This window comes from Eleutherodactylus coqui, chromosome 7, assembly GCF_035609145.1.
Source record: "Eleutherodactylus coqui strain aEleCoq1 chromosome 7, aEleCoq1.hap1, whole genome shotgun sequence".
In the NCBI taxonomy this organism is placed as follows: Eukaryota; Metazoa; Chordata; class Amphibia; order Anura; family Eleutherodactylidae; genus Eleutherodactylus; species Eleutherodactylus coqui.
In genome coordinates this window covers 6,675,045-6,689,993 of record NC_089843.1, presented here as the reverse complement: position 1 = coordinate 6,689,993, position 14,949 = coordinate 6,675,045, and the positions used below count along the sequence as shown (strand labels likewise).

Sequence of the window (14,949 nt, the reverse complement as noted above, 5' to 3'; positions counted from 1 at the left end):
CAGACTGTTAGAAGGTGTTAGGACCAGTGGATGGGGCACAGAAGGTGACCGGGCTCATGACTACCTACAGGCCACCAGTAGAGAGGAGTGTCTTACCAGACTGTTAGGGGGTATTGAGACCAGTGGTTGGGGGCACACAAGGTGACCAGGCTCAGGATGCCCGCTACAGACCAGCAGTAGAGAGGAGCGTCTGACCAGACTGTTAGGGGGTGTTGGGACCAGTGGATGAGGGTACACAAGGTGACCGGGCTCAGGACGCCCCCGACAGACCACCAGTAGAGAGAAGCGTCTGACCAGACTGTTAGGAGGTGTTGGGACCAGTGGATGAGGGTACACAAGGTGACCGGGCTCAGGACGCCCCCTACAGACCACCAGTAGAGAGAAGCGTCTGACCAGACTGTTAGGAGGTGTTGGGACCAGTGGATGAGGGCACACAAGGTGACCGGGCTCAGGACACCCCCTACAGACCACCAGTAGAGAGGAGAGTCTGATCAGACTGTTAGGAGGTGTTGGGACCAGTGGATGCGTGAGGGCACACAAGGTGACCAGGCTTAGGACCCCTCTACAGACCACCAGTAGATAGGAGCATCGTACCAGACTGTTAGGAGGTGTTGGGACCAGTGGATGTGTGAGGGCACACAAGGTGACCGGGCTCAGGACGCCCCCTACAGACCACCAGTAGATAGGAGCATCGTACCAGACTGTTAGGAGGTGTTGGGACCAGTGGATGTGTGAGGGCACACATGGTGACCGGGCTCAGGACTCCCCGACAGACCACCAGTAGAGAGAAGCGTCTGACCAGACTGTTAGGAGGTGTTGGGACCAGTGGATGAGGGTACACAAGGTGACCGGGCTCAGGACGCCCCCTACAGACCACCAGTAGAGAGGAGAGTCTGATCAGACTGTTAGGAGGTGTTGGGACCAGTCGATGTGTGAGGGCACACAAGGTGACCGGGCTCAGGACACCCCCTACAGACCACCAGTAGAGAGGAGAGTCTGATCAGATTGTTAGGAGGTGTTGGGACCAGTGGATGCGTGAGGGCACACAAGGTGACCAGGCTTAGGACCCCTCTACAGACCACTAGTAGAGAGGAGAGTCTGATCAGACTGTTTGGAGGTGTTGGGACCAGTGGATGGAGGCACACAAGGTGATCGGACTCAGGACGCCCCCTACAGACCACCAGTAGACAGGAGCGTCTGATCATCCCACAAGCACCAGCAGCTCCAACTGTTTCATTGTCTGCCATCCAGAGCCAGGTGGTGCCATCATTACACCTCTGTGTCTGTCGGAGCTCTTTCCAGGCGCTTGCCTGAAGGACATTCAGTCTCATGGCGCCCAGCAGGATCATGTTTGGCTGCACGCACAAGGGGGTCACAGGAAGCCCCTAAAACATTGTCACACTTCTGTGGCTGCCCGGTTACCATACGTATCACTAATAGAAAAACTTCCACAGCCAACAAGTCTCCATGGTCTAGAGATCAGTTACAGCCAATGTGGAGTGATATATGTAGCAGGATACCATACAGAACCTGTATATCTCCATGCCCGTCTGTATCATGGCTTGTATCCAAGCTAGAGGCGGTACAACAGGGCACTAGAGCCTCCATGCCCACCCTTATCACATCTTGTATCCAAGCTAGAGGTGGTCCAACAGGGTACTAGAGCCTTCATGCCCCCGTATCACATCTTGTATCCAAGCTAGAGGTGGTACAACAGGGCACTAGAGCCTCCATGCCCCCGTATCACATCTTGTATCCAAGCTAGAGGTGGTACAACAGGGCACTAGAGCCTCCATGCCCGCCAATATCACATCTTGTATCCAAGATAGAGGCGATACAACAGGGTACTAGAGCCTCCATGCCCCCGTATCACATCTTGTATCCAAGCTAGAGGCATTACTACAGGGTACTAGAGCCTCCATGACCGCCCGTTAATGACAGGGAGTGTGTGCGTATATATTATATATATATATACACACACACGCGCACACACACACACACACACACACACACACACACCCCTTATATGGGGACTATAACAAAGTTCATCTGAAGTTTTATTCCCCCCCAGTACTGTAGGTGACACCAATCAGTTACTCCGTGATTCGATCTCACTTTCTTGGTATCATTTCTGCTCATTTGTTTTAGCGCCTTGTGAAAACAGATGGTTGGCGACACCTATTGGTCACAGAGAGAATTGCAGTCCTGTCCACAAATACTTAAATCTGTAAGTAATTGCAAGAAACCTTGTTTGTACACAGAACATAAATCTTTATATCAGCCCAAATACACAACTTAAATGTGCAAGCCGAGCGGAAACTTCCGGAATCTCCTTCACTAAATTTCTACGCAAAATCGGCAGCATATTTGAAAAATGTCGCAGATTATAAATCTCCAGGCGCGTCTGTCCGTCTACGCTGCGGAATCTCCAGGCGCGTCTGTCCGTCTACGCTGCGGAATCTCCAGGCGCGTCTGTCCATCTACGCTGCGGAATCTCCAGGCGCGTCTGTCCATCTACGCTGCGGAATCTCCAGGCGCGTCTGTCCATCTACGCTGCGGAATCTCCAGGCGCGTCTGTCCGTCTACGCTGCGGAATCTCCAGGAGCGTCTGTCCGTCTACGCTGCGGAATCTCCAGGAGCGTCTGTCCGTCTACGCTGCGGAATCTCCAGGAGCGTCTGTCCGTCTACGCTGCGGAATCTCCAGGAGCGTCTGTCCGTCTACGCTGCGGAATCTCCAGGAGCGTCTGTCCGTCTACGCTGCGGAATCTCCAGGCCCGTCTGTCCGTCTACGCTGCGGAATCTCTGGCACGTCTGTCCGTCTACGCTGCGGAATCTCCGGCACGTCTGTCCGTCTACGCTGCGGAATCTCCGGCACGTCTATCCGTCTACGCTGCGGAATCTCCGGCACGTCTGTCCGTCTACGCTGCGGATGTCTGGGGTGGCTTCCACCATTTAATTAGAAGGGTACCATCATATGGCTTGTATCTGCTAGAGTCTTTCCACAGTGGAAGGGCCCTTTTGGACAAGCATACGCACAGATACGCTCACCGCAACGTGTTTACGCATGAAGGTTACTTTTACGCTCAAGTATCGGTCGCCGCACTGCTCTTCAATCCGCTCAAACCCCACACTGCTGCGCTCCAAAAAGAAGACGCTGAAAGGATCAAAAAAAGCGAATGGGGAAAACAATGGGAAATTGTAATCACTGGCCCCGCCCACTTAAAGCAGCCATAAGTAGGCGTGGCCAGAAATCCACATAATCGTTTTGCAAATTTGGTCGTTGAACGAGGGCAATTTCAAAGCTCCAAATACTATTAGAGGGGGCCCTTGGGGCAAGAAACGGACAAAGATAGGGCCGGCCTGTCTTTTCGCGGACGTAGGATTTGGTGCGTGAGAAATTCTATCGTGAGAACAAAGCTACTGAAATCAATTGTTTCGCTTTGTGGCGTTATTTGTTCATGTTTTACGCCCACACTGGCTGTATTCGCACCTACATGGCTGGATTTGACCAGTGCTGCAGATAGTACCCCTTGTATTTCCAGCACTGACCTCTGCGCCTGGGGGCGCTGTCACACAGCGGGATTATTAAGCAGGATTAGCTGAGCCAAAACCAGGAGTGGAGCGTTCAGAAAGAAAGTATGATGGGAGGATTCGCATTTCTTCCGTATGGCGGACGCGCTCCTGGTCTTGGCTCACAAAATACTGATGAACTATCCGCCTGTGTGAAGGCGCCCGCGGTATTTGCTCGCTGCGCATATTTGTGCATGAAAAATTTGTGTGCACGTAATAAGAAAGTGGAACACATTGATTCCGGTGGGTTTGTTCACATGCGCGGATTTGGCGTGCCAAGAAACACGGCGCACGCTGTATTGTCCTGCGCAGGGAAAGCACACATTTGAACTCATTATACTAATTGGCCGTTTCAATGGCGGAGCGCATCGGTGCGGGTTTTTTGCGCACAACTTGCAGTTGTCTGTTGATTAAATAGGAAACGTTAAAAAGTGGCATTGCACCCAGATTACAATCAGATCTGCAAGCGACGCGAGACGACAAGAGGGAACGCTGCGATTTTTGTATCTCGCAGCCTCACAGTGAGAGAAAGTCGCTCCCGTAAATACGACCTTAGTAAACTACGGATTCTATTTCCATGTGTTTTGTGCGACTCACGGGAGATTGTTGGCCTCAGTAGCCATGCTGCGGGTTTAGTGGCCACAGCGCTTCTGCGCCGTGTGAAGGAGATCTCCGTCTACTGTAAGTGCTGCAGCGGTCAGCTTCTGCGTGAACGTGGCCCAAGGGTGGTACTCAGACGGTAATCGCCAGATGCAATCTATTTGCCATGAGTGTATTTGGGGGTGATTGTTCCCTTGTAGGATACAAAGATCACAGCGCATGCCAGAATTTGGGGGATCCCACCCACCCATCTTATCTGTGGGGGGGGGGGGGGAATAGCATCGCTGTCGCCTGCAAGGTTTTTTTTCCTATTGCAACAACGTGCGATTTTCAAGTTTGTGAAAAACATGCTTAAAAGTGGCATGGGCAAAGATGCCAGGCGCGTTTACACGTGCGATATTGGTCCAGGTGTCTCAGATATCGCGCTTGTCCATTTGACTAGTCTTAGAACCCACAGCAGATACGCAAGTAAATCCGCCACTAGATCTGCACCGTTTAGGCGCGGAATTGGCCACTACAGCTTTTCACTATGCAATGTCTGCAGTGAATAAGCAAAGCGTGGCGGCAGCCTAAGCGCTCCTCCGCACGGGCGCGGAATTCATGCTGCTATTAGCGGAGCAAAAAAATTTCACAAATTGCAACGATAGCTGCGAAAAGGCGTCTGAACTGATGATTTTTCCGTGCTGAAGTCTCAAGCTTCAGACGCGATCTTTCCACGCCAAACGGGAGGGACTGAAAACATGCGCTGCGGGAGGGAGAGATGAGGGGAATCCCCCGGTGGGATGAAGGGAACCCCCCGGGGAGATGAAGGGAAGCCCACTGCGGGGACACAGTGCGCACCAGAGACGTCAGGACCCATATTTTCGCTCAGCAGCGACTCAAATTCCCCGCGGTCCTTTCTTTTTAGGTGCCATTTTTGTGCGGCTAAAATCCCTTCATCTGAACGTTTCTGTAGGAAACCATTGGTTCTAATAGTCGCGCGGTTTTTGCACGTGTAAGATAGCTGCGCAAATTCCCTTGTGTGAATGAGCCCTAATACTTCTCACAGCTGGGGGTTTGCTCCAGTTATCCAGCCTAGACAATCCTGTGGGCAGCAGGAATCTCTCCAATCATCTCACGCTTTGTTACAATGTATCAGGTCTCCTTCACACGACCGTGTGCGTTTTTATGTCCGCGCCATATAATTGCATGCATGTAGATTCAACATAATCTTTATTCGTGTATCGCATGCCATTCACGCCGGGCGCTGCTGCACGGATACAAAATAATACGCAGAAGCGATGAAAACCAGCAATCGCTGTGAAATGCTCGGAATGACAATTAATGCTTAATTAGGGCGAGCGGCCTCTTTTCCCAGCGTTCCCTCCCCCTTCCTTTTTACAGTTGCCATAGAAGTCTATGGGAGCTTGCTGTGTAACACAGGTCCTGCCCTATCTTTCGCTATGTTTTCACGCGGCGTATAAACGGTCGTATATCGGCTATTTTTCACTCCACAATTATTTTATGTGGCAAAATATAGTTCCTCTGAATGAGCCCACTGAGACCGACGCTTCGCGCTGTTGCGTTATTTAGCCGATTTTTTTTTTTGACGCGGTTAAATACGGTCGTCTGAATAAGCCCTCAGACTGATCGCTCCCGGGGGATGGTCTACACTGGATGCACTTGTCAAACTCTCAGCTGTGAGTTATGTTGGGTCTGTGCAGGTTTTCAGTTGCAACATTTCATTGACTGCAAGCAGAGATTTTTGGAATGGTGATGTTTAGAAACAGGGTTTCTTAGAAGGTTATCAGTATGCAGTGATGACACCTACTATAGGTACAGTCTATAGGTGTATCTGCTGTGTGTAGTATAAGCTATAGGTGTATCCGCTGTAGGTACCATACAGTCTATAGGTGTATGTGTTGTGTGTAGTATAATCTATAGGTGTATCCGCTGTAGGTACCATACAGTCTATAGGTGTATGTGTTGTGTGTAGTATAATCTATAGGTGTATCCGCTGTAGGTACCATACAGTCTATAGGTGTATCTGCTGTGTGTAGTATAATCTATAGGTGTATCCGCTGTAGGTACCATACAGTCTATAGGTGTATCTGCTGTGTGTAGTATAAGCTATAGGTGTATCTGCTGTAGGTACCATACAGTCTATAGGTGTATCTGCTGTGTGTAGTATAATCTATAGGTGTATCCGCTGTAGGTACCATACAGTCTATAGGTGTATCTGCTGTGTGTAGTATAATCTATAGGTGTATCCGCTGTAGGTACCATACAGTCTATAGGTGTATCTGCTGTGTGTAGTATAATCTATAGGTGTATCTGCTGTGTGTAGTATAAGCTATAGGTGTATCCGCTGTAGGTACCATACAGTCTATAGGTGTATCTGCTGTGTGTAGTATAATCTATAGGTGTATCCGCTGTAGGTACCATAAGTCTATAGGTGTGTCTGCTGTGTGTAGTATAAGCTATAGGTGTATCCGCTCTAGGTACCATACAGTCTATAGGTGTATCTGCTGTGTGTAGTATAAGCTATAGGTGTATCCGCTGTAGGTACCATACAGTCTATAGGTGTATCTGCTGTGTGTAGTATAAGCTATAGGTGTATCCGCTGTAGGTACCATACAGTCTATAGGTGTATCTGCCGTGTGTAGTATAAGCTATAGGTGTATCCGCTGTAGGTATCATACAGTCTATAGGTGTATCTGCTGTGTGTAGTATAAGCTATAGGTGTATCCGCTGTAGGTACCATACAGTCTATAGGTGTATCTGCTGTGTGTAGTATAATCTATAGGTGTATCCGCTGTAGGTACCATACAGTCTATAGGTGTATCTGCTGTGTGTAGTATAAGCTATAGGTGTATCCGCTGTAGGTACCATACAGTCTATAGGTGTATCTGCTGTGTGTAGTATAAGCTATAGGTGTATCCGCTGTAGGTATCATACAGTCTATAGGTGTATCTGCTGTGTGTAGTATAAGCTATAGGTGTATCCGCTGTAGGTACCATACAGTCTATAGGTGTATCTGCTGTGTGTAGTATAATCTATAGGTGTATCCGCTGTAGGTACCATACAGTCTATAGGTGTATCTGCTGTGTGTAGTATAAGCTATAGGTGTATCCGCTGTAGGTACCATACAGTCTATAGGTGTATCTGCTGTGTGTAGTATAAGCTATAGGTGTATCCGCTGTAGGTATCATACAGTCTATAGGTGTATCTGCTGTGTGTAGTATAAGCTATAGGTGTATCCGCTGTAGGTACCATACAGTCTATAGGTGTATCTGCTGTGTGTAGTATAATCTATAGGTGTATCCGCTGTAGGTACCATACAGTCTATAGGTGTATCTGCTGTGTATAGTATAAGCTATAGGTGTATCCGCTGTAGGTACCATACAGTCTATAGGTGTATCTGCTGTGTGTAGTATAATCTATAGGTGTATCCGCTGTAGGTACCATACAGTCTATAGGTGTGTCTGCTGTGTGTAGTATAAGCTATAGGTGTATCCGCTGTAGGTACCATACAGTCTATAGGTGTATCTGCTGTGTGTAGTATAAGCTATAGGTGTACCCGCTGTAGGTACCATACAGTCTATAGGTGTATCTGCTGTGTGTAGTATAATCTATAGGTGTATCTGCTGTGTGTAGTATAAGCTATAGGTGTATCCACTGTAGGTACCATACAGTCTATAGGTGTATCTGCTGTGTGTAGTATAATCTATAGGTGTATCCGCTGTAGGTACCATACAGTCTATAGGTGTATCTGCTGTGTGTAGTATAATCTATAGGTGTATCCGCTGTAGGTACCATACAATCAGCACTTATTCTGCCATGACCGGTTCTCTAGGAGCCCGACGACAAGCAGGATTCGGAAACAGACTAGATATGTAACCCTTTAACTCCCAGGTCGCTCCTCGGTGCATCTACAACCTTCTCTGACTTTAATGGGTTAAACAAAAAAGGGAACAACGATTTATGAAGAATCTGCCGGGACTCTAACGGTTAACCACGTGGGAAACCCTCTATCTCGTCTATTTTGAAGAAGGGATTAAACACACTTCCGGCATTAACCCCTTGTGTGACCAGACGGTGAGTCCGGGTGTCAGTAGAGTAACTCTTCGGATGATTGATACAATGTAACCACGTGCTTCCTCCGCAGTCTGCACACACTGAGCTCTCTGGGCCTTAAAGGGGCAATGCCAACGACCTGGCAGCCTCCCCGCACCAGCTGTGTGCGGCACACGCCGGCCCCTCTGTGACTGCGGACCCACCGGGCTGAGGGCTATCACCTGCCGGGCACCAACTGTAACCCTGTCATTGCCACACCGCAATGTCACCACAGCCACACAACCAAATCAGATCGTTGGATAGATAGATAGATAGATAGATAGATAGATAGATAGATAGATAGATAGATAGATAGATAGATAGATAGATAGATAGATAGATAGATAGATAGATAGATAGATAGATAGATAGATAGATAGATAGATAGATAGATAGATAGATAGATAGATAGATAGATAGATAGATAGATAGATAGATAGATAGATAGGAGATAGATAGATAGATAGATGGAGAGATATGAGAGAGATAGATAGATAGAGAGATATGAGAGAGATAGATAGATAGAGAGATATGAGAGAGATAGATAGATAGATAGGAGATAGATAGATAGATAGATAGATAGATAGATAGATAGATAGATAGATAGATAGATAGATAGATAGATAGATAGATAGATAGATAGATAGGAGGGAGATAGATAGATAGATAGATAGATAGATAGATAGATAGATAGATAGATAGATAGATAGATAGATAGATAGATAGATAGATAGATAGATAGATAGATAGATAGGAGATAGATAGGAGATAGATAGATAGGAGATAGATAGATAGGAGATAGATAGATAGGAGATAGATAGATAGGAGATAGATAGGTAGGAGATAGATAGGTAGGAGATAGATAGGTAGGAGATAGATAGGTAGGAGATAGATAGGTAGGAGATAGATAGGTAGATAGATAGATAGATAGATAGATAGATAGATAGATAGATAGATAGATAGATAGATAGATAGATAGATAGATAGATAGATAGATAGATAGATAGATAGATATGGGGCTGGGACTGATGCTGCACCCTAAGAACTGTCTCTGGCATACACGGCACTCTGTATTATAGAGAGGATGCACTACTGGATGACTAGTATTACACTGCCGGTGAGAGGACTGCAGTGCTGTCACTCTGATATCACACTGCACAACTCCGTCACTGACCCTGGATGACGTAGCCAGAACCTTGTCACGTCAGTATAATAGTAGTACTGACCCCCCAGTGACTTGGTCACACAGGTGCAGTAGGGCAGGCTAGTAGGTGACCAATGATGTAAGGTGGAGGCACTGCACAGCATACTGCAGAAATCCCCCCAAGAATGTACTGGTACTGCCAGTTACGGTACCCACTGATAGGATCACTGATGACTGCTCCTGCCTTCTGTGGCATCAGCAGAGCCCCGGGTAACTAATGAGAACGCACAGGTAGTGTGGAGCAGATCGACTACTGAAAGATATTACAGAATACTGATAGTATTACTTTTTAGGTAGCACACATACAAACGCCAAAGCAGATGTTGTATTCGGTCACGAGTGATACACATTCTAAATCAGTGACAGATATTATATACCATTGTCAGATATTATAGATCACTGGCAGGTATCATTGACCACAGTCAGATATAGATCAGTGGCAGATATTATACACCAATGATACATGTTATATATTAGTGACAGATTTAATAGATCGGTAACATATATTATACACCAGTGATACATGTTATATATTAGCGACAGATTTAATTAATAGATCGGTAACATATATTATATATCAGTGATACATGCTATATATCAGTGACAGATATTATAGATCAGTAATATATATTATACACCAGTGATACATGTTTTATATCAGTGACAGATATTATAGATCAGTAATATATATTATAGATCAGTAATTTATAGTATTATACACCAGTGATACATGTTTTATATCAGTGACAGATATTATAGATCAGTAATATATATTATACACCAGTGATACATGTTTTATATCAGTGACAGATATTATAGATCAGTAATATATATTATAGATCAGTAATTTATAGTATTATACACCAGTGATACATGTTTTATATCAGTGACAGATATTATAGATCAGTAATATATATTATAGATCAGTAATATATATTATACACCAGTGATACATGTTTTATATCAGTGACAGATATTATAGATCAGTAATATATATTATACACGAGTGATGCATGTTTTATATCAGTGACAGATATTAGAGATAAGTAATATATTATAGATCAGTGATACATGTTATATATCAATGACAGATATCCTAGATCAGGGACAGATATTATAGACCAGAGTCAGATATTATATACCAGTGATAGATATTATAGACCAGTCAGATATTATACACGGGTGACAGCTATTGATAGTATAAGCTAGAGACAGGTGTTCTAGGGCAGTGACAGGTACAGTACTGTAAATAAGTGACAGCTATAATAGGTGATTCGTTCAGTGGCAGGCACAGGTAACAGGCTAGCAGGTGATGATGTCACTACAGGAAACTTCAGCCCCGAACAATAAAAGCCCCGAAGGTGACGGCGGTGATAATGACAGTTCGGGGAGCACAGGGCGGCTGACAGGTCATAGACAGGTGAAGGAGTGAGAACGGCACACGGGGGTAATAACAGGAATGCCACATCACATCCTGACTGCGTGGAGCCCAGGCGGACTGGTGACAGGACTGGGAGTGTGACATATCAGTAGTGCACAGCAGGCAGGTGACAAACTAGTCCAGAATTACACGGGGGACAGGCAGGAAACACAATGTCACACGTGCAGTGGGAAAGGAAGAATACAGAGTGTTAGCAGCAGGGAAGTGACAGAAGTTAGGAAATACGGCACTGGGCAGTGGGAATGGCGACGATCTACACAGGCAGGTAAGATGATGTCACAGTGTCACCGCAAGTGTCCGTGTACAGCGCTGCAGAATATGTGTGTGCTATAGAAAATAAGCGTCACAGGCAAATCAAAATACCTGCAATGTGAAAGGCGGGTAACAGAAGATCACTAGTGTCAGAAGAAAATAAGGTCATTAATGTCACTGATGTGTAATGTAATATCACTAGTGTCACATGAATGCATTATAACGTTATTAGTGCCACAGGCAGATAACATCACAAGTCACTGACAGGTAACATTATATCACTAGTCACAGATAGGTAATATAACGTCACCAGCTTCATACACAGGCAACATATCACTAGTGTCACAGGTAAGCAATATTATATCACTAGTGTCACAGGCAGGTAATATACTGTCACCAGTGTGGCTGTTAATGTACTATCAATACAGTACTGTCACTGGCAGGTCACGTAATACATCACTAGTGGTATAGACAGGTGATATGATATGATATCTCTAGTCTCACAGACAGGTAACATAACAGAAGCCATTGAAAAGTCATTGAAAGGGTAAACAAAAGGTGTCACAGAAAGTTATGATAACCTGTCAAACATTGCTGCATCCGTACAATCAACAAGTGATATAGTTTCACTAGCCTCACAGACAGGTAACATAGGGTCACTAGTGCCATAGACAGGTAACTACATCACAAGTACAACAAGCAGATAACAACATGTCCCCACTGTCACAGGCAGGTAATGTAAAGTCAGTCACAAACAAGCAGACAGGATCACTAGAGTCACAGACAGGTAACATAGGGTCACTAGTGCCATAGACAGGTAACTACATCACAAGTACAACAAGCAGATAACAACATGTCCCCACTGTCACAGGCAGGTAATGTAAAGTCACTAGTGTCACAAACAAGCAGACAGGATCACTAGAGTCACAGACAGGTAACATAACCTCACTAGTGTCACAAGTAGTTGAGATAACGTCACTAGTGTCACAAGCAGGTCACATAACCACACCAGTATCACAGACAGGTGGCATAACCTCACCAGTGTCACAGACAGGTGGCATAGCCTCACCAGTGTCACAGACAGGTGGCATAGCCTCACTAGTGTCACAGACAGGTGGCATAGCCTCACTAGTGTCACAGACAGGTGGCATAGCCTCACTAGTGTCACAGACAGGTGACATAACCTCACTAGTGTCACAGACAGGTGGCATAACCTCACTAGTGTCACAAGCAGGTGACATAACCTCACTACTGTCACAGACAGGTAACATAACCTCACTAGTGTCACAAGCAGGTGACATAACCTCACTAGTGTCACAGACAGGTAACATAACCTCATTAGTGTCACCAGCAGGTGACATAACCTCACTAGTGTCACAGACCGGTAACATAACCTCACTAGAGTCACAAGCAGGTAACATAACCTCACTAGTGTCACAGGCAGGTGACATAACCTCACTAGAGTCACAAACAGGTAACATAACCTCACTAGTGTCACAGAAAGGTGACATAACCTCACTAGTGTCACAGACAGGTGAGATAACCTTACTAGTGTCACAGACAGGTGAGATAACCTCACTAGAGTCACAAACAAGTAACATAACCTCACTAGTGTCACAGAAAGGTGACATAACCTCACCAGTGTCATAGACAGGTGAGATAACCTCCCTAGTATCACAAACAGGTAAAATAACCTCACTAGTGGCACAGACATGTGACATAACCTCACCAGTGTCACAGACAGGTGACATAACCTCACTAGTGTCACAGACAGGTGGCATAACCTCACTAGTGTCACAGGCAGGTGACATAACCTCACTAGTGTCACAGGCAGGTGAGATAACCTCACTAGTGTCACAGGCAGGTGAGATAACCTCACTAGTGTCACAGGCAGGTGAGATAACCTCACTAGTGTCACAGACAGGTAACATAACCTCACTAGTGTCACAGACAGGTGAGATAACCTCACTAGTGTCACAGACAGGTGAGATAACCTCACTAGTGTCACAGACAGGTGAGATAACCTCACTAGTGTCACAGACAGGTGAGATAACCTCACTAGTGTCACAGACAGGTGACATAACCTCACTAGTGTCACAGGCAGGTGACATAACCTCACTAGTGTCACAGGCAGGTGACATAACCTCACTAGTGTCACAGACAGGTGACATAACCTCACTAGTGTCACAGACAGGTGACATAACCACACTAGTGTCACAGACAGGTAACATAACCCTGTAGTGTCACAGACAGGTAACATAACCACACTAGTGTCACAGACAGGTGACATAACCTCACTAGTGTCACAGACAGGTGAGCTAACCTCACTAGTGTCACAGACAGGTGAGCTAACCTCACTAGTGTCACAGACAGGTAACATAACCTCACTAGTGTCACAGACAGGTGACATAACCTCACTAGTGCCACAGACAGGTGACATAACCTCACTAGTGCCACAGACAGGTGACATAACCTCACTAGTGTCACAGACAGGTGACATAACCTCACTAGTGTCACAGACAGGTGAGATAACCTCACTAGTGTCACAGACAGGTGAGATAACCTCACTAGTGTCACAGACAGGTGAGATAACCTCACTAGTGTCACAGACAGGTGAGATAACCTCACTAGTGTCACAGACAGGTGAGATAACCTCACTAGTGTCACAGACAGGAGACTTCTTATAATCGACCACGTCCTCTTCTCTCTGCTTCTCTGTAAGCTGAAGTCTCTGTAGTCCCCGCCAGGTCCCAGAATGTCCCCAGATCCCCAGTGGACAGTCACAGACACAGAAGGGTTCCCTACCTGTAAGATCCAGTGGAAGGTTTCGCCCACCAGTGGAAATCCCATGGAGCCCCTGGGCATGGGCAGCTTGCAGGACTTGTCCCGTGTGGCCGCCCAGCGCAACTGCCAAAGCTGCTGGGACACCGCGAGGAGGAGAGCGACTGACACCAGGCAGGCGGCCAGAGCGGCCAGGCACCACACCACCATCATCAGCCCGAGAGGGGAGGTCAGCGGCGGCCGCACCTGGGGAGGGAGACACAGTCACTCATAGCACAGCGCAGCGCCGGCGGCCAGACAGCTCACTACTCCTCCCGTCCGCACGGCAGCCTCTTATATAGAGTAGGGGAGGCTGCAGGCTGGAGGCCAGGTGCGCTCTCTACTGGCTGCACTGGGGAGAGGCGGGCAGTCCCTCTACTCGCTGCACCTAGCGCACACTGCAGCCTCTCATGGACCGAGGGGCCGCCGCAGGAAGCCCGACTCCTACGGCTCCGGCTGCCTTCTAATTCACCAGCTTCTCATTCACAAAAAAGTGCAATTCTGGGTTTTCCGCGTCCACTAATGACCACGAATGGCTCTTCTGCACAATGCATTAGCTTACAGTCAGGTGAGCACAGGTGAGAGCAGGCTGCGAGCACAGGAGGGTGATGGAAAGGGTTAAAGAAGTCTGAGCCAGGTATCACATAGAGGGTGACGTCCCAAATCCGATTGGGTTCAGCCTGGTTCTGGGCATAAAAGCTGGCAACAAAGTGGGCATCGGATGGGCACTTCTTGCTGATTTGAAAAAGTGACATTTCTAAAGGGTTAAATGAGTTCGGGCCACTGATACCCACTGCCAACAAACGCACTTCCTGCAAATACAATGGAGTGCAGCTTGGTCCAGAGGGGTTCTGGGTATACAAGCTGGCGCCAAGGTGTGCAGATTGGCACGTTTTAATGATTTGAATATTACCAGGGCTTTCAAAGGGTTAAATGAGTTTGAGCCCCTGACATGAGCCTGCGAGAT

The 14,949-nt window shown here is 46.7% G+C and overlaps 1 protein-coding gene across 1 annotated transcript in view; it reads right to left on the bottom strand.

Moving 5' to 3' along the window:
- Window positions 1-14,949, bottom strand: part of CYP26B1 (cytochrome P450 family 26 subfamily B member 1) — a 129,889-nt gene that overhangs the window by 59,828 nt on the left and 55,112 nt on the right. Inside the window, exon 2 of the mRNA XM_066572847.1 lies at window positions 13,968-14,189. Coding sequence (XP_066428944.1) covers window positions 13,968-14,156 — 189 coding nt within the window. The 5' untranslated portion in view covers window positions 14,157-14,189. The remainder of the gene's footprint in view (window positions 1-13,967; window positions 14,190-14,949) is intronic.